This window comes from Pinus tabuliformis, chromosome 6 (genome assembly GCF_031772625.1).
Source record: "Pinus tabuliformis cultivar Carrire ecotype Pingquan chromosome 6, CPIR1, whole genome shotgun sequence".
In the NCBI taxonomy this organism is placed as follows: Eukaryota; Viridiplantae; Streptophyta; class Pinopsida; order Pinales; family Pinaceae; genus Pinus; species Pinus tabuliformis.
The window spans coordinates 832,474,970-832,495,748 of NC_142292.1; the positions used below are offsets into that span (position 1 = coordinate 832,474,970).

The 20,779-nt window shown below is 40.2% G+C and overlaps 1 protein-coding gene across 3 annotated transcripts in view; it reads left to right on the top strand.

Moving 5' to 3' along the window:
• LOC149261419 (peroxisomal acyl-coenzyme A oxidase 1-like) overlaps positions 1-20,779 on the top strand; it is a 250,103-nt gene that overhangs the window by 27,422 nt on the left and 201,902 nt on the right. For 2 of the 3 annotated variants that reach the window (XM_089422227.1, XM_089422230.1), the window contains exon 3: positions 11,706-11,767. In XM_089422227.1, the coding sequence (XP_089278353.1) occupies positions 11,706-11,767 (62 nt within the window). Of the gene's footprint in view, positions 1-10,330; positions 10,567-11,705; positions 11,768-20,779 lie in introns of those variants that run through there. The other variant, XM_089422231.1, reaches the window with a different exon arrangement.

The window sequence follows — 20,779 nt, forward strand, 5'->3', positions numbered from 1 at the left end:
TAATACCGAGGTGAGAGTGAACCGTCAGATCACTACATATCGTGACCGTCGGATTGTAAGTTACAAAATGTACAACGGTAAAGAAAGACACTTTACCTAACTCTATACCTAACTCTATACTAGACCAAGTTGAACTTAACTATATCCTATGTGTTGGAATATCCTAACATCCCCCCTTAAGAACAACTTGGGATAGGATTGAAGGATTTACAAATATGACACAATAGGAGAAGGAAGGAGGCACTAGAGCCTATCCCCCCTTAGTGACAACTTCCTGAACTCCAAGCATATATCGAAGTTTAGTGAACTTCGCCTCTGTGAGAGCCTTTGTGAAGATGTCTGCAACCTGATCATCTGTTGAACAATATTGCACTTCAAGAACATGGTCATGAATGAGCTTTCTGATGAAGTGCATGTGTAGTTCAATGTGTTTGCTGCGCTGATGCTGGACTGGATCTTTGCATAGCTGAATGGCACTTTGATTATCACACCAAAGTGTGGTTGGATGCTGCTGCTCAAAGCCAAATTCTGATAGGATCTGACGAAGCCACAAGGCTTCCTTACTAGCTTCCACGGCACCACGATACTCTGCTTCTGCTGACGAAAGAGAAATGGCAGCCTGTTTCTTACAAGCCCATGTAATAGGTCCTGAACCAAGAGTGAAGACATAACCGGCAGTAGACTTCCGATCATGAGGGTCACCAGCCCAATCAGAATCAGTGAAACCAACTAATAGAGGAGCTGCTTTGGCACTGTAATGAATCCCAAACTGTACTGTACCTCGAACATAACGAAGTATTCTTTTAGCTGCTTTCCAATGACTTTCATGGGGGTTTTGCATAAAACGAGCAACAAGGCCAACAGCAAAGGAAAGATCAGGACGAGTATGGGTTAAGTACAAGAGTTTTCCTACAAGTTGACGGTATAAGGTAGCATCAACTTCAGGAGAAGTACAAGAGACTGAAAGTTTGACTCCAGACTGAAAGGGAGAAGGGGCTGGCTTACAGTCTTCCATGTGAAAATGACGAAGAATATCACAAGCATACTTGGACTGGGAAAGGGAAATACCCTCCTTGGATTGCAAGACTTGAAGACCGAGAAAATAGTGTAAGTGTCCTAAGTCTGTCATTTCAAATTTCTTTTTGAGGCTAGACTTCACATGGTTTATAAGGTTGGGATCACTACCAGTAAGGATAAGATCATCAACATAAAGAACAAGGATGATAAGAGAGTTGCCCACTTTCTTGGTGTAGACAGTATTGTCAGAATGACACCTAGAAAAGCCAGATTCTAAAAGAAAGCTATCCATTTTGGCATACCAAGCCCGAGGAGCTTGCTTGAGACCATAAAGGGATTTCTTGAGTCGACAAACAAGGCTGGAGTCTGTTTGTATGAAGCCAATGGGTTGTTCCATATAGATTTCTTCCTTCAAGTCCCCATGCAAGAAGGCAGATTTAACATCCATCTGATGGACTTCCCATTTTAAAGAGGCAGCAAGGGAAAGAACAAGGCGGATAGAGTTCATTTTGGCAACAGGGGAGAAGGTTTCAGTGTAGTCAATGCCTTCAACCTGTGAAAAGCCCTTAGCAACAAGACGAGCTTTATGTTTATCAATTTTCCCATCTGGTCCATACTTGGTTCTGTAAACCCATTTACATCTTACAAGTTTGCATCCCTTTGGTAGAGGAACAAGATCCCATGTATCATTTGTCAATAATGAATGATATTCTTCATTCATAGCTGCTTCCCAATGTGGATGGCCTGAAGCTTCTGCAAAAGTGTCAGGATCATGATTTACTGGAGCTTGAGCCAGTAAAGAAGAGGCTCTTTCAAACTGAGAACGTGTACGTCGCTGATCTGTAGGATCACCAGCAAGATCACCTGCTGCATCCCGAGTAGCACGGACCCATCTTGGAAGTTGAGGATCCTGAGAAGGTGGGGGAGGATTATCATCCTCACTTTCATCATCTGAAGAAGAAATGTTTTCAAAAGTAGAAGAGATAGGAAGAGGTGGCACATCCGCCGGACTAGGCTCGCAGGCCGATTTATTTTCATCAAATTTTACATCTCTTCTAATGATAACATTTTTGGACTTAAATGGAATAAGTCTATAACCTTTTACATCTTCAGAATATCCAACAAAAGTACATTTCTCACTCTTAGGTTCTAAAGCTTTATGCTTTTCATCTGGAATATGGGCCCATGCTTCACTTCCAAAAACACGAAAGTGACTTACATCTGGTTTAATGGAACTCCAAGCTTCTTTGGAGTGATATTCTGTAGAACCTTAGTAGGAGTGCGATTGATTATATAATTTGCACAATTAATTGCTTCGGCCCAAAAACTAAGACTGAGTCCTTTAGATTGCAGCATACAATTAGCCATTTCCTTTAAGGTGCGATTTTTCCTTTCAGCTACACCATTTTGTTGTGGAGTGTATGGAACAGTATGTTGCATTTGAATTCCATTTTCGGTGCAAAAGTTGATGAATGTGTTTTTAACATATTCTCCACCATTATCAGTTCTTAGCTTAAGAATTTGATGTCCAGATTGTTTTTCAACAAAGGCTTTGAAGGCCAAAAATGTGTTAAATACTTCGCTCTTGAGTTTTAAGAAGTATACCCAAGTGCGTCTGGAGAAATCATCAATGAAAGTTAAGAAATACTTGCAGCCAGAGAATGAAGCAACAGGAAGAGGACCACATAAATCACTGTGCACAAGCTGTAAAGGGGCTGAGGCGTGCCAAGAGGCACGTTTGTCAAAACTGTCCCGATGATGTTTTCCGAGTACACATCCGGAACAAACACCATCTCTGCAAGATACCATAGGAAGACCTGTCACCATATTTTCTTTACATAGATGCTGAAGGGAGCGATAGTTTAAGTGACCAAATCGCTCATGCCAAAGTTTGCTCACTTCATCATTATGAGCAACAAATACTGAGGGAAGATTTGATGACCCAAAGTTGTGAAACTTATACAACCTTGTGGAATCATCAGCAACACCAGTAGCTAGAATCTGTTTAGGATCTTTTAGATCCTTGATTACAACATCATGAGGTGAAAATTCAACAATTTTACCTTCACCTGAATGAGTTATCTGATAGACAGATAGAAGGTTGCAGGATAAGGTTGGAACACATAATACATCATTAAACTGACCATTGTCTAGATGAACAGTTCCAGTCCCTACAACATTAAGAGATCTATCATCACCAACATATATATTTTTGGTGTTACAATCATTTAAAGAAGAAAACATGGCTTGGTTTTTGGCCATGTGATAAGAGGCTCCAGAATCAATGAGCCACTCATGAGAATGAGAAGAAGAAGAAGAAGATACATTTAATGCATAACCAGACTGAGATGATTGACAACGACATGCAGAAAGTGCCATTCCGGAAGTTGAAGTTGAAGTAGGCTCCACATGGATGTTATGTTTCTTCATTGCGGCTTCCAAGGCTTCCATCTTCTTAAAGCATTTAGATTCTAAGTGGCCATCTCGATTACAAAAGTTACAATGTCTATCAGTCTTCTTCCATTTGTTTTTATTGGTCTTATCATTTTGCTGAAATGATCTTTCATTTTGAGGCTGAGTTGGTTTAGGACCATTCTTTTGAGGATATGACTTCTTAGGATTCTTTGAATTTGGTTGCTGCTGGGCGGCTAACGCTTTCGTGGAAGAGTTTCCAAGATTAAGAAGACCAAGGTGTAAGAGTTTTTCTTGTTCTCTTATTAAGGAATCACAAAAGGAGTCAAAGGAAGGGGCCTTGTAGTCTTTTCCTTGACAAATGAAAGCTTCCCTTGTAGAATGGAAAGTGGAAACAAATACAGAGTAGGCTGGTCCCAACTTAGTAAGGATGGAATAAATAAGGTTACCATCTTCTTTCTTAACTTTAACACCTTCCAAGAGATATCTAAGGGTCTTGAATTTGGACAAGAAATCTTCAATGCAAGAAAAATTATTAGGATCCAAAGTAAGCAACTCATTTTCAAGTTGATGGGCTCTAATTTCATTTTTAATCCCAAAAACTTTAGCGAGTTTTTCCAATGCTTCATGAGGAGTCTTAAGTTCTGCAATATGGAATCTAAGATCAGGAGAAATAGACATCCCTATCAAACCACGTGCTTGATCTTGTCTATTTTCCCATTTTGCAGCCTTGTCTTCATCTTTGGGTTTCTTCTCTTGGTCTGTGGCTATTCTGAAGAGACCTTTACTTCTAAGTAAATCTTCCATGTAGGCTACCCATTGGAAGTAGTTAGTGCTGTCAAGAATGACTTGGCATGGACTTTCCATTTTTTTAAAAAACTGAAGCTGAAGATGCTGAAAGTAAGTGTTCCAATGGATAGATCTCGAAAAAATAGGCGGTTTAAAAAAAAACGGCTCTGAAAAAGGCTTCCGGATGAAGAAGTTATGGCTTTTTGAAAAAAAATTGTTGACGTTGCCGGCAAAGTGCGCGAATGTGCGGGAATGAAAAAATCCGCCCCCACAAAATGGAGACTTGAACCCAAGACCTCTACTCTCTTAAAATAGCTTTGAACCAATTGATCTATACAAAAAATTTGAGAGAGAGAGAGAGAGAAGGGGGGGTGGCCTTGGTTTGCGTGCTTGCCTTGAGAAAGCTCTTTTTCCCTACAAAACACAAAACACAAAACCCAACACGAATATGCAAAGAAAAACGAACCTTGCGGCTCGAAGTTAGCTTTAGCCAAAAAACTAGAAATTTTTAAAAAAATCTCAAAGTTAGCTTTAGCCGAAAAACTAAATATTTTTCTCAATGTTTCTGATTTTCCGAGATCACACTAAAGTGCAGGGAAAAGAGCATACGCATGAGAAAAATCCTTCCTTTCTGTTTCTGATTTGCCCAGATCGCACAGAGTCGCAGGGCAAAGAGCATACGCAGAAATGAAAGGTATAGATCCGGTTAAAAAAAAAGGCTAAATAAACCGAAAGCGAAATAAGCAGAGAGAAAATAAACTGCAAAAAAACACTGTATACCTCCCAATCTGAAAAATGACGCAGCTAGGGCTACCGGAAACCTTTTCGCGTGAAACGAAAGGGGTTCCTCACTGGAACAGATGCTCCGAACGCAACAGAGCAGTCCTCTCGGCCCGAAAGCAGTCAGAAACAGCAGATCTAGGAAACGACAGCCGCATGCAGTTCTACCGGCTTCAGATTTGGATCATCAACGGACGCGGCCCTCAAATAGCTCTGATACCATGTAGGAATTTACAGGGTAAGTTCTTCAGAAAGAATACCAAAAGGACACCGCTCACAACCAGATCACAGATCAATACACCAGTATTTTTGACTTTGTTAAAACCCTCAAAGAGGGAAACAGTCCACGGCCTGTCCCAACGTGGGTACTACAGGCAATTTATTAATCAAAGAATGAAAATTTACATAAGCTTCTCTCATGCACGGATTACCCGAACAATGACCCTCCATGCGCTTTAAATAGAACTCATGGACCAATCGGGTGTCAAGCCACGGATCAAGTGTCGGTAATACCGAGGTGAGAGTGAACCGTCGGATCACTACATATCGTGACCGTCGGATTGTAAGTTACAAAATGTACAACGGTAAAGAAAGACACTTTACCTAACTCTATACCTAACTCTATACTAGACCAAGTTGAACTTAACTATATCCTATGTGTCGGAATATCCTAACAAATTATCTCATGTTCCAGCCATCAAAAGACTTCGATATCTTGTCCTCTACGGTGCCAGGGTTTTCTCTAGAGCTTCACCAAGTTACACGAAATTCCGATGGTGGGATCTCGAGATATTGCAAGCCCTAGCATAATGATCTTCTCTTGCCCTAGGTTTCCCTTGGCTAGTGATCTCATTGAGATCATTGTATTTTATTCGAAGAAAATTTGTCCATTGGTCCTCTTCTCCTCCATAATTAGGTCAAGCCTCTCTTTGGTTGATCAATCCCATACCCTTGACTTAGTTTTGGGTGCGCTTGGCTTCGTGTGGTCCCACAACTTATTAAAGCCAATTTCACAAAGATCACTTAAAAACCAATTCCCCACAAGGATTTCTAGGCCTAGGAATCATCTCTACAAGATATACTCTCAAACCCTAGCCCCAGGGATCCTCTTAGCCCTTCCAAGAGAGCCTATCACCTTGCTTATAAAGCAAGCAACCCATCTAATTGAGCCTCTTTTGTGAATAGGTGTAGGAATCACTTCCTTATCTTATCATTGACTATATATTCTCGTGATTCCTCATATATTGGGACTCCTCCCATCGATGAAAGTTTGTAAAGAGAAGGGATCCTTAGATAAGATGACAATGGGCTGTTGCTCCATTGTTGCCATTGACCTAGTAGTTGCTCTATAGGAACCTCTCCTAGGACCCATGCTAGTTTGAGTGGTAACAATCCACATGGCATTATATTGTGAAAATGTTGCAATAAGGCTTTCAAGTTATGGTCCAATCAATTGTTTGGAATTTTTTAAAATAATATTGAAAAATGAATATTTAATTTTCAAAGTTAAACTTTATAATTTGCATTGGTCAATGCTAAACTTCAATACGTATAATAAGCCTACAATATAACAAGTTTCCTAACCATGGATATCCACCCCCACTTTACCGTAGATATTATTAACTTTTAAATAGGTTTTGTTACAATACCATGGCTTATCAATATCACATGTAAAAAAACCACTAATTAAAATGTAAAATATATTAGACATAGGTTTTGTTACAATACCATGGCTTATCAATACCACATGTCGAAAAACCACAACTCCTTTCACAATGAAAAATTAAAATGTAAAATATATTAGACATTACATATAACATTGATTACATAGATTGAAAATTCTCCATTGTATGAATGGAGGGAGGAAGAGAGAGGGAAAAGGAGAGAGAGAGAGTAGGGAGAGAGGTGGGAGAGAGAGGGAAAAGGAGAGAGAGAGAGAGCAGGGAGAGAGGAGGGAGAGAGAAGGAGAGAGGGAGGGAGATAGTGACAACGTTGAAGGGAAGAGAGAGAGAGAGAGAAAGGGAGAGAGAGCAAGGAAGAGAGAGAGGAATTAAGATAGAGAAGGAGAGAGGGATGGAGAGTAGAGAGGGAGGGAAGAGAGAGAGAGAGGGAGAGATGGATCCAGCCTAGATATGGTATGTGTATATAAAAACTGGCCTAGATCCATCTTAACCTCGGATCTATCAAGCGCCAAGAGGGATAAAATCTCTTTTCACTTTAAAAGAGGTTTGCATCTTAAGAGATTTGATCCCTCTCGGCGCTTGATAGATCTGGGGTTAAGATGGATCTAAGCTGGTTTAAGTTTAATTTTGGACCATTGTTCTCAACTCAAGATTAGATTTAATCTTGATTGTTGAGATTAGGGATTTTGCCCAACTTAAAATTATAAAAGGAAGCCAAATAAAAGAGAGGACACAATCAATTATTTTCTCAAGAAGGATTTTGAGAAAGAGAGAGAAAATCGAAAGGAGGATGTTTTGATTTTCTAGGTAAGGAGAAAAATTGCTTTGTAGGTTGTACAAACCATGCAATCCAACATAGAGGAGATTCAGGGCATATTTTTGAGAGTTGTAAATTCAAGTTTGCTAGGTTTCATTTGTATTTTTGTTTCATAGCCATTTCCCTAGTATGGAAGCTCTTGTAAGTTTGAAAGTTATTTGAATAATGAACTGATGTTGAAGAGCAGAAAAATTGTGCATGCACAAGAATTTCCTTTTCCCGCTTTTTATTGCTTTTCTAATTTTTCCATTGCTTTATTTGGTTAAAGAATACCAATAGTGTAAATCTAGATCTTATTTATGTACCTAGGCATTGGTTTTCATAAATCAACATGGTATAAGAGCTTGAGCTTTTAAGAAAAAAGCATATCCAAAATTCTTGAGTGTAGATCTATCAGATTTAGAGGTCTCAACATCAGATATATAGAGTGCTTGAAGGATTAAGAACAAGACAATCATGCTAGAAGTAGTGTTAGGTTCGAGGACATACTAGATGGAGCTTCAAATTTCTTGCCTTTGAAGGCAAGAGTCACATTGCTCTTGTAAGAGCAAGACTTGTGGGTGAATGTGGAGAAGGTCCTTCCAATGCAAGCAAATCCTACAGATCAGGGAGCACATGGTAAGAAGGATGTCAGAGCATAGAGGGTGATATTAGATGCTGTGAAAGATCACTTGACCCTCCTTGTGGCAGATAAGATCACAATCAGGAACATGTTTGATGCCCTTGTTAGTCTCTTCTAGAGTGACGATTTCAACTGGAAGATGGTTTTGAAGAACAAGCTTCGACAGAGCCGGATGACCAAATACGACAATGTTATTGGTTACCTTATGAATAAAGTTCACAGATTTCTAATGCAAGGGGCCAGTCTTCAGGGGAGGAGGGTTAGTTAGACCCCTCCAAATCAGATAGGAGTCCCAAATGGTTTGAGCAGACCTTGAGAGATGCTCGAGATCATGTGGAGGCTCCCAAAACCACATTTAGGGAGAGCAAGCCTCCATGGAAGTTTCTGACATATTTTGGTTTGATGACCAACATCATAGACTTAAAGCCTTCCAGCTTTGAGGAAGTAGTCAGCCTATAGGGTATATGGAGAGATGCCATGGTGGAGGAGCACAACTCCATCATGAAGAATGATGTATGGGAGATTGTGCCAAAACCAGTAGGGAAGTCAATGGGACTTCTAGGTGGTTGTTCAAAATCAAGCATGCAACTGTGGGAATGTGGAAATATAAGGCGAGATTTATTGCCCGAGGATTCTCTCAGGAAGAGGGAGTAGACTACGATGAAACTTTTGCTCCTGCTGCCAAATACTCTTCTATTTGTGCAGTGATATTTATTGCTTCAGAGATGGGGTGGAAGATTCATTAGATGGATGTGAAGACGACATTCTTGAATGGAGATATTGAGGAAGAGGTATATGTATAGTAGCTATAGGGGTTTGAGGTACATGACAGAGAGTCATATGTATGCAGGCTTAAGAAAGCCTTGTATGGATTCAAACAAGCACTGAGGGCAAGGTACTACAAGATAGGCAAGTATTTGCAGAGCATGGGCTTCACCAAGAGTGAGGTAGATTCCAACCTATACTTCATACTGGGTGGTTTTGAGCCCCTCATCTTGGTGCTCTATGACGATGATTTGATTCTTATTGGGGCAAAAAAGCTAATTGCTGATTGCAAGTAAGACTTGGCAATAAAATTTGAGATGAAAGACATTAGGTTGATGCATTACTTTTTGGTGCTTGAGGTTTGGCAGAGATTGAGAGAGATTTTCCTTGGATAGGGGAAGTATACAATGGAGATCCTGAAGAGATTCAGGATGTAGGACATTAGATTTATGGCTACTCTGACGGTGATTAACCTGAAGAAGGTGGATTTTTCAGAGTCAAAGTTAGCAGATTCAAGATAGTACATACAATTGATTGGCTCATTGATGTATTTGGTCAACACTCGACTAGACGTTTGTTATTCTGTGAACATCTTGAGTCATTACATGGTGGAGTCAAGATAGATGCATTGGATCACATCAAAACATGTGCTTAGATACTTGCAGGGCACAATGGAGTATGGCTTGAGGCACCTTGGTGGGGCTATTCAGATTCAGGCTAGGCACAAAGTGATATAGATCGGAAGAGCACCTCTGGGTGTTGTTTTAATTGGGGGTCTGCATTGATTTCCTGGTTCAGCAGGAAACAAACTTCAATAGCACTCAGTTTGGCTAGTTGTGAAGCAGTTTGGCTTCACAACTCGCTTAGAGGATTGTTTGATTAGGAGATGGAGCCTACACTGATTCATTGTGACAACCAGAGTTGCATGAAACTCTCGGAGAATCTAGTATTTCATGATAGGTCAAAGCACATCGAGATCATATACCATTTCATTAGAGATAGGGTCCTCAAGGGAGCAGTCAAGCTCCAATATATTCCGACAGATGAGCAAGTTGCAGACATACTCACCAAACCTTTTTCTTCTTTTGAGATAAGCTTCGAGTGGTGGAGAATACCTTCATCGCTAAGAGGGAGTGTTGATGAATTGTAGCTTTGACAGGTATTTCCTTTAAAGCAAAGTGCCTAAGTTGTGAGAATCATCATTAAATGACTCTTAGACTTAGGAGTTCACTTTATTAATTAATTAATAAAGTGAATGTCTTTTTATAAAGTGAGTTTAATTCAATAAAGTGTGTATGTTTGGATACTAGTGATTTAAGTTGAATTTTGGACCATTGATCTCAACTCAAGATTAGATTTAATCTTGACTGTTGAGATTAGGGATTTGGCCATCTCAAATTTATAAAAGGAAGCCAAGTGAAAGAGAGCACACAATCAATTATTTTTTCAAGAATGATTTTGAGAAGGGGAGAGAAAATCAAAAGGACTTTTGGATTTTACGGGCAAGGAGAAGAATTGCAGCAGAAACGAAGAAGAGGGCAACCATTATCTTGCAGGCCGTACAGACAACATGGTCCAGCATAGAGTTGATCCAAGGCAGATTTCCGAGAGCTGGAAATTCCCATTTGCTCGGTTTCGTTTGTATTCTTTTTCAAAGCCATTTTCCCAGTATGGGAGCTATTGTAAGTTTGAAAGTTATTTGAATGATGAACTGGTTTTGAAGAGTTAAAAGATTGTGCATGCACGATAATTGTTTTTTTACTTATTTTTCTTGCTTTTCTAAGTTTTTTCTGCTGTTTTTTTGGTTAATGAATTCCAGTAGTGTAAATCTAGATCCGATCTTTGTACCTAGGCACTGGTTTTCAGAAATCAACATTTAGTAATTTGAACTTCATTTAGGGGACTGAGGGCCAATTCCTTGGTTTGGATGCCTCTGCTGCGTGTCTCACTTGATGCCTGTACTGGGTTAGGTGCCATGAGTATTGGTGATACGTTTGGATTGAGTACCATATGCAAATGCAGTGAAATGCCCAGGAGTTTCCATGCCAGGTGTTCCTTGGAAAAATAATTACATCTTTTATAGCATTGGAGAGTCATTATGTTAGCCACCTAAGAATTTCACTAACGTCATATTGGTCACATGTCACTAATATAATATTGACAATAATATAAGTGATTGTTAATGAATGTTCACATATTAAGAATAAATGTTGGAGCTTCCTGTCTGCTCCTTCAACATTAACGTTGGTGAGAGTAACCGTTTAACTTGGTTCTGACACTGCTATTACAGACTGCTCTCCCTGCACCCTTCAACACAACTTTAGACATAGAGAGAAGAAGAGGAGTTAGCATGCAATGCAATGTGCACAAACTCTGGGTAATTGGTGATTGATTTATCCTACTGGATATCTAAAAGCACAATTTTATGGGAGACAGGGGTTTGGGTTGGTGCCTTGTCAATGACTTAAATTTTTTCTCACAATTAGATGTCGGTTCTGAATCTGCTCTTTAATCTCTTCTAAAAGAAATACCTTTGCATTCTGTATAGGCTTAAGATAATCAAGAAGAATAGGTTTTCTACTTCAATTTTTCTTGTTTCTTCTAAGAGAATCTATGCTTTAACTTTGGACAAAGGGTCAGTGTAAGTATGATATGGTTATATATATCCTGGATTGCTCTGTATTGGATATGGGAATGCTTTCTAAGCTGATGTTTTTTTTAGACTGCATAATGTGTTACTAAAGAATGGATTTATTTACGTTGTCAATTTGCCTTGTTTTGAGTGTTCAGTGCCTTATGATACATTTTCTTTGTTTAACAGAAGAGGAAGCATCAAGTCTAAGGTTTTTTGTTGATGAACCTGCATATACAGATCTTCACTGGGTAAGATGTTAATATACCATATGTTTTGTAGTAAGAGAGAATTTTACTTGTTATTGTCTACAACTATGCCCGGCTAAATGTAAACTGCAAATATATGAATAAATATGAAAGAGAAAATATGTGCAATATGAACGATGTGGCAATTGTCGATCCAAAAGCAAGACTCAAATAAGTACTTAATGTTGGGGAAACAAAACATACAAACAAATTTACATATACAACAATCAAATCCCTGCTTTCGTTGGGATTTGATTCATTACTTCCAAATTCCATATTCAGTTCAGTCTTTTTGGCTTTGTGCTATGCCATTCAAATAAGTACTTAATGTTGGGGAAACAAAACATACAAACAAATTTACATATACAACAATCAAATCCCTGCTTTCGTTGGGATTTGATTCATTACTTCCAAATTCCATATTCAGTTCAGTCTTTTTGGCTTTGTGGTATGCCATTCATATATTTATGTGCTTATGTTTTTAATTGATTATAAGCTGGATGTCAACTGTTTATTTTCAATCTACACGGCACTTTTGAATTCAATTATGCCTATGCTGCCAATTAATACTTCTCATTGCATGCATGTGTCCATTTCTTTCTGAACATGTACATGCTCATTTGCCATTGCAGTCTGTAATTTTTGTTTTATGGTCTCTTAACTGTAAGGAGCATTAATTAATGCTAAATTATTTTCAAAGTATATATTTTTATGTTACAATATTAAATTCAGGGTTAGGATTGTTATAATTTTGTAGGCACTGGTGACCTAGATTATGAGTTATGGGGGAATGATTTAGCTTCTGATTTTGATATATACTTTGCTCAAGTGTGTAGCATGATATTACTCCTCGTTTGACAAAGAAGAAACCTTGTTATTATCTACAACACATTTATCATTTCGCTGGGCTTCTTAATGGCCACCAGAAGAGCGTTATAATAACCATTGATTACCTGTCACATGGTTTGTATTTGAATTTGCCACCAATGAAATTCAGATACAATTTACCATTCAATAAAATTTGGAAAAAAAATTGCCATCAAGTTCGTTAATATATTTATTTCAAATTTTAAAAAGTAGAAAAATAATAACATTAAAATTACTAAAAGTGGTTGCGATCTTTGTCTAACACATGATATCTAAAAAATTGATAAAATATGAGCAGATAAGTGTTATGAACCATGATATACTAGCCATAAAGTTTAAACAAATTGATACATGAACAAGTATGAGGCATGATAAAATCTAAACAAGAACGAGTGGGCTTTGGCATTTAGCAAACTTGAACGAGTTTTGACACATCTTATATAAAATTCACCAAATTTTGAAATTCAGCTCTGAAATACAGAGAATCATGTGACTTAGCTGATTATGATGCAATTACACTGTTACATATTCCAATCATGGGATGGTGCAGCTACTAAATGTTGTATCTATAGCTTTTTTTATTTTATTTCTACTCAATACTGGGATGGTCAGTTTCCACCCTGTATTGTAATAGCTAGAGCTGACCAGAAATTAGGGCAGCATTTTAATGCATCTCTTTTCTATGTGAATTTAGGTTTTGTTCTGCATTTTGGTTGTTGATTCTCTCAGATTCCTGTTGATCACGAGAAACATTTGTTCCCTTTATCTTCTCTACATTTAATCTTTGATAATATGCAATGTTGTCGCTTAAGATGTACACCTAAGTGTGGGAAAAGTTTTCAACCCCACAAGGTATAGTCTTTGAAGGCGCAACACTCAGAGAAGGGGCTGCCACCTTTTCCCAACTCTCTTCGTTTAAGCTCTCTCCTAGGCAAGCTATGGGGGGCAGTCCCTAAAGATGATTAAAAAAGAATAACCTGTTGAAAACAACAAGTTCTAGGAGACAAGGAAAATGCAATTACTACTCAATATAATTTGAATTAATGATTAACTAGCAAGTATGATTATTAATGAGAAATGTAGTTATTAAAGATATAGATTTGATTAAATATGACATTCAACAAGATGAAATGTGATAGACCAGTGCCTTATAAACAATGCTCAGATATAATACTTGCAAATGAAGTAATATTCCAAGTTACAAAGATAGCAATGCTACAAAAAAAGCATTAGTACAAGAGGTCAAGCAAGTAGAAATATGAGCAATAAAGCTTGAGATAATACTTGCAAGAAAAGAAAGCTTGTACATCAAGTAAGGATGCTTCAATTATGATATGATTTTCAAAGGCAACAAGTATGAGAATAGAAAGCTTGCAAGTAAATAATTAACCCATAATTCTAATTACAATAACCAATTGAAATGCAAAAAATGACCATGTTAGATGAATGAAAGCAAGACTAAACTATGTGTGATGCAAGAGTCTTGGTTGATTTTAAGTTATATGCCTAGACCATGGGTGAATGCCAGGCTATGGCCTCACTAATGATACCTACCCAGGGTTTCTAGCAACCCAAATGCCTCATGTTCCTATAAGGGACTGAGCCACGAGAGAACTGCAAGGCCACCTGTTTTAATCGTTGTTTAAGTGTCAAGCTTCTTGAATTGAGTGGGGAGAAGGCTGTCCTAAAATTTCTATCAACCAAACTTATGCTTGGAGGTAAATTTTAAGAATGCAAGATAAGATCTAATATGCAATGAGATGCAAATGCGAATGCTTCAATGAGATACAATTATAACTAGATGCTTCAAAGAGAGAAATACCAATTTACTTATAATCAAGATTATGATAAACACTTAGAGCAAAAAACCACAATGAGATCAATTTATAACAATGATTCAATGAAGCATGTAAAGATTACTTAATGAAATGAAGCCAATTAGAGAAATAACACAAGTGCTTTAATAGAAATTGCTCATAAAATGAAATGAGTTATTGGTTAAGATTTAGGATGTCACTTCATTTATAATGTGTTTTTAAGAGTGTTTAGGAGAAAATAGAGCAATTTATGAATTATAGAGGACAAGTAGTTATTTCAATGATGGCAGATGAGATTGCTAAAGAGGTTGTGATATTCCCACTTAACATTTTGCTAAGTGAAATATCAATTTTGACCATTTTTGCTATAATGCACAGTTGCACTTAGGAAATGTGGGTTTAGAGGTCCCACACATGATTTTTGGCTTAGAGCACACCCAAACATTAGAGTTGGAGGAAATATTGCGGCCTTAGTGGAGCATGGGGGCCACCTCATGGGAATTATAACCCACATGAGGAATACACTCTCATTGGAGCGGATTTGGTGTGGGGAATTTGAGTTGGGCCCGCATGGGCATTTTGGAGGCTTCTTGATAAAAAGAGGAAGAGACACTCAATTCGTCATTGATTCATCATTTGCAAAACTGTCTTTTGACAATAGCATGCTTGAGTTGAAGCCAAGTTTGCAAGTGCTGTTTAGCACACGAGTGTCTCCGAGCAGAGATCTCAACCCTTGCTTCAATGGACTTCGACTGTTAGCCCAAGGAGGGAGTTCTATCCTTATCAGTTTGTAGTATGTACCAGCAGCAGGGAGTTTGATTTCAGTGAGAGGTTCAACTACAACAACGTAGGAATTGCGCAGTTCATGGTGGAGGCACTTCGAGAGGTTGAGGAGTGTGAGGTGTGGTTGGGGCTGAAAGCTGGGGAGAAGGCAGAGGAAGTATTTTGGTGAGGATTGCAGCTATTTTGGAGGTCATTTGCAACATGATTTACAGGTGGGTCAAATCACCCAACAATTGAGCCATTGAGGGAAAATAGGGCCGAATTTCCGAAGTCAATCATTGGCGAAATCCTTCGTGGGTTATTCTACGTATTTGGTGGAGAGGTCGGGATTAATTTCCCAGAATTTTTGAGCACCAGAGAGGGCCCTAACAACAGTTCTATTCAACCAACAACGTATTTCTCGGCATCTTCAACGCAAAGCTAGAGCAACACAACAACATATTGGAGAGGGGTGACTTATCTTTCATTTGGGGCTTTAGCAAGCCCAGGTGCACTCTTTTCGGCACCTTATTGTACACCCTTGTTTATCAATAAAATGGGTCAACGATGCAGCTTTTGGTGCAATTTCTTGGTCTAATTGTGTGCTTACTATTTTATGGCTTTTATGTCTATGTTTGCTTTGCATATCTACTGTAAATTTTCCTTAGGAATATTACAGTGGTATCAAAGCTCATAGACTTGGCACAACCTGGGGGAGCTACGCAGTCTATGACATCGGAGGATAGGAAAAACGTGACATACCAAAGGCAAAGGTATAGGAGCAGAGAAAGGCAGTGGCAGATTAACATGCAGTGCACACGCTATGCGCCAACTTTGACAATGACCATGGGGAACTACTCCATGAAAAATCACTTCTTTGTGGTGGACGTATTGGATACCAAAGTGGTGTTGGGGGTCCAGTGGCTCTATTCACTTGGCAGAGTCATGACCGATTGGAGGAAGTTGGACATGGAGTTTGTAGGTCTGGATGGCAAGCCAATGTTGCTACAGGGAATGCACTTCTACCCACCATGGACTGTTTCGGCCCACAAGATGGAGGTTGATTTGAGACATGGGGACATTGAGTGGGTTGTGGAGTTGAGGATCTCAAAGGTTGGGGGCAAGCCCAAGCCACCACATCCGGAGATACAGGCCATTTTGGACAGGTACCCAGTAGTGTTTGGAGACATACCACCGAGTCAACCACTTGACCGGGGGTTTGAGCATACTATTGAGCTGGAGCTGGGAGTACAGGCCGTGATCACCACTCCTTACTGACATCCCAAGGCATATCGGGATGAGATAGAGAGGGCTATCCACGAGTTGTTGGCACTTGGGCACATTAGGCCCAACTCCAACCCTTTTGCTTCATCGGTTGTTCTGGTGAAGAAGAAGGATGGGTCCTTGCGCATGTGCATAGATTACCAGGCCCTCAACAAAAAGACACTGAAGAACCGCTACCCCATCCCACGTATAAATGAGTTGATGGATGAGTTGAGGGGGGCTAAGTTCTTTTCGAAGATTGATTTGCGGTTGGGGTACCATCAGATCTGGGTGAGGGACCAGGATGTCCCAAAGACAACGTTTTGGTGCCATTATGGGCACTTCGAGTTCTTGGTTATGCCCTTCGGGTTGACCAACGTACAAACTACTTTCTGGTCATGCATGAACCACATATTTCGTGGGTAGTTGAGGAAGTTCGTGCTAGTGTTCTTTGATGACATACTGATCTATAGCCGGACCTGAGAGGAGCAGTTGTAGCAAATTAAGATAATGCTGTGTATATTGGAGGAGCAACAATTTTATGCTAAACTGTCCAAGTGTGAGTTTGGGTTGACTGAGATGCTCTATCAAGGGCATATCATTAGGGTGGACGGTGTGAGAGTCCATGAAGAGAAGTTCCGAGCTATTCGGGATTGGCTAGAGCCCTAGAATGTGACAGAGCTGAGGGGATTCGTGGGCATCTGCACTTATTACAGGAAGTTCGTGAAGGGCTTCTCTCAGCTAGAAGCACCCCTCACTGACTTGAAAGAAAGGGGCATTTGAGTGGACCACTACAGCGCAGGAGGCTTTTGAGCACCTCAAACAGGTCATGAGTAGCTGTCTGGTATTGGCACTCCCCGACTTCACCTAGCCCTTTGTGCTGGAGTGCGATGCATCTGGAGTGGGTGTGCGGGCCGTGTTGATTCATGGAGGGAACCCCATAGCTTTCGAGAGTCGAAAGCTACTGACCCACGAACTACTGTACTCAATATATGACAAGGATAAGCTGGCCATCATGGATGTGCTAGCTAAGTTCAAACAATATTTGGTGGGGAACAGGGTCAAAGTCAAGACAGACCACAACAACCTTAGGTTTTTCTTGGAGCAGAAACAGTTGCAGGAGAGGCATAAAAGGTGGGTGAGCAAGCTCCAAGCATATGACCTTGACATTCAGTATGTCAAGGAGAAACACAACGTGGTGGCTAATGCGTTGTCCAGGAGGCCAGCCGCTCTTTCTGATGAGTATTTCCCCGGATTAAAGGGTGAAGCTACTAGTGGAATACTCCAAGGATTGGTTCGTGTGTGAGGTCCTTGATGGGATGGTGGCAAATGACCGATATAGGGTGATGAACGAGGTGATCTACTTCCAAGACCGGATTACCTAACTCCCAACTGAGGGAGAAGATTTTACAGGCCCCCCATGACTCACCACTAGCAGGGCACCAAGGGTTCACAAAGACATATACAAGGCCATTAGAGAGTGTTTTGCATGGAGGGTCCTCAAGGATGATGTTCTGAGGCATATCAGGGAGTGTGACACACGCCAGGGGAACAAGGGTGAGTAGTCACACGTTGCAGGCCTATTGCAGCCACTTCCAATCCCTGAGGGGAAATGGGAGAGCATATTATGGACTTCATTATCGGGTTGCCCATAGTATATGGCAAGGATTGCATTTACGTGGTGTTGGATCCCCTGACGAAGTTTGCCCATTTCTTTCCCATCTCAGCCTCGTACTCGGCTTCAAAGGTGGCCGAATTATTCTTCAGGGAGGTATTTCGGCTACATGGTCTCCCAAAGCCCATTGTTAGTGACTGGGATAGCCAGTCACTGGTGGATTATGGCAGGAGTTATTTGAGTTGGTGGGCACTGAGCTCACTTCGAGTACTAGTTATCACCCTTAGACGGATGGGCAGACGAAAATAGTTAACAAGTGCCTGGAGGGCTACTTGTGTAACTATATGACAAGTCAACAATGAGCATGGATACAGTGGTTGCACTTGGGTGAATACTGCTACAACACCACATACCATATGTCCATAGGTATGTTTCCATTCCAAGCTTTGTATGGTTACGATGCATTGCCTTTTGCTAATGTTATGTTTCGAGACAGCAAGGCCCCAAGAGCCAAGGATTGGATATAGGAGAGCCAAGACATTTTGCGGGCTCTCAAAGACAACATGTGGATGACCTAAAACCAACAAAAGCTTTATGCAGACAAGGGCAGAGTTGAGAGGTAGTTCAAAGTAGGTGACTTGGTCTTCTTGAGGCTTCAAGTAGAAGGGAGACGAGAAGCTCAAACCCTGCTTCTCTGGACCATATAGTGTCACTTGGAAGGTTGGGGAGGTAGCATATGAGTTGGAGCTATGCCCAGGGAGTCGAGTGCACACCATCTTCCATGTGTCTTGCCTGGAAAAGGCGTTGCGACAACAGGTGACAGTGGCTACATAACTACCCCCTATGGATGATGAGGGGCATTTAGTGCTGGAGCCAGAGGCCATTTTGGATACCTGCGAGAGGCACTTGAGAAACTGGGTCATCAAGGAGTTTTTGATCAGATGGAGGAATCTGCCAGATGAGGATGCCACTTGGGAGGGGGAGTAGATACTTCAACATCCTTCGTTGCAGTTGCTTGAGGACAAGCAACGTTTTGGCAGGGAGGACTGTGATATTCCCATTTAGCATTTTGCTAAGTAAAATATTAGTTTTGACCATTTTTGCTATAATGCACAGTTGCACTTAGGAAATGTGGGTTTAGAGGTCCCAAACATGATTTTTGGCTTAGATCACACCCAAACATTAGTGCTAGAGGAAATATTGCAGCCTTAGTGGAGCGTGGGGGCCACTTCATGGGAATTACGACCCACATGAGGAATACACTTTCATTGGAGCGGATTTGGTGTGAGGAATTCAAGTTGGGCCCACATGGGCATTTTGGAGGCTCCTTGACAAAAAGAGGAAGAGACACTCAATTCGTCATTGATTCATCATTTGCAAAACCGTCTTTTGGCAATAGCACGCTTGAGCTGGAGCCAAGTTTGCAAGTGCTGTTTAGCACATTATTACTAGTGTCTTTAGAATTGGCTTGGTGCCTATGTTTTTGATGAAGTTGGCTTTTTGAGGCCTAAATGACATTTTTATAGTGTTCTTTGACGTTTCTAAGATGAGGGGACATGGAAATGGGGAAACGTGCCCAGGGGATGTGTGGAGACATCCTCCAAATCATAGGAAATGTTGTCGGAGACTACATTTGAAATCCTAAAAAAGTTTAAATATATGAGAAACAACGAAAAATGACAAACATGAACGATGAAAGCTTGAAATAAATGTTCACATTTGATTTAGGGTTTGGATTTTGTCATGTTTTTCTTAAGAAAATCAATCTTTTTTAGGCTATTGGGAAAAAGTTATTTTAGAATGCTTGGGAGTCACCCTTTTTGGAAGGAGATGCCCAAGAATCCCCCTAACAAGGGAAATGTTCCCTGTTGCCTCAAAATCTAGCAGGCCTTGTGAGGGGCCCCACAAGGCATAGGCCAAACCTTGTCACATCAAAGAGGGAGCTTACCAGTGTCACCTTAACAATCTTGCTGCTCTTTGGTGGAGTTGCGCCATAAGGGAGGCTTCCCAATGATCACCTAAAGGTTACTCTAGATTGAGGGTGGTTTTGGTTGTTGTTTCTCCTAGAGTAATGTAACCCCTTGAATCTGCATCCCTCTTCAACAACCATGATTGGCCCATCATGATCACTAATAGGTTCATGAGTGGTCTCTTCATGCTATTGTTGAGAGAAGAAGATTCTCCAAGCAAGTTATTAAATGGAGTATTGTCATTAATCATGTTAAGATGCTTTAGGCTTTCCTCTTTCATTATAATATATGGGCACTCCTCTTAACCATGAAGCCATTACATGTTTGACACCAAGAAGGCCCTTCTTGGCCAACCACATTAGTTGAGGCAAGAATATTGGGCACACTTGTTGTGTGACATTGCTTCCATTGTAAGGGTTTTTTTTGGAAGGCCTTTCCTTATTGAATTATGGTTTAGCAGGGAAATTGTAATGGGCTCCTCTTTATGTTTCCAAAATTGGAAGCCTGTTCATCATGGCCATTTTTCCTTGCATTAGTTTAGTAGTACGTTTGTTAAACTTTTGGACAAATGCTTGCAAGGCAAGGTCAACTTGTGTGCGAGGCTTAGCTTTAACTTCAACTTTAGCACTTGGGTAAGCAAGCAAATAAATTTTGGACGAGCTCAAATTATGCTTTATCATGACAGCTAAGACCTTGGCTTCTTCCAAAGACTTGGGTCCCT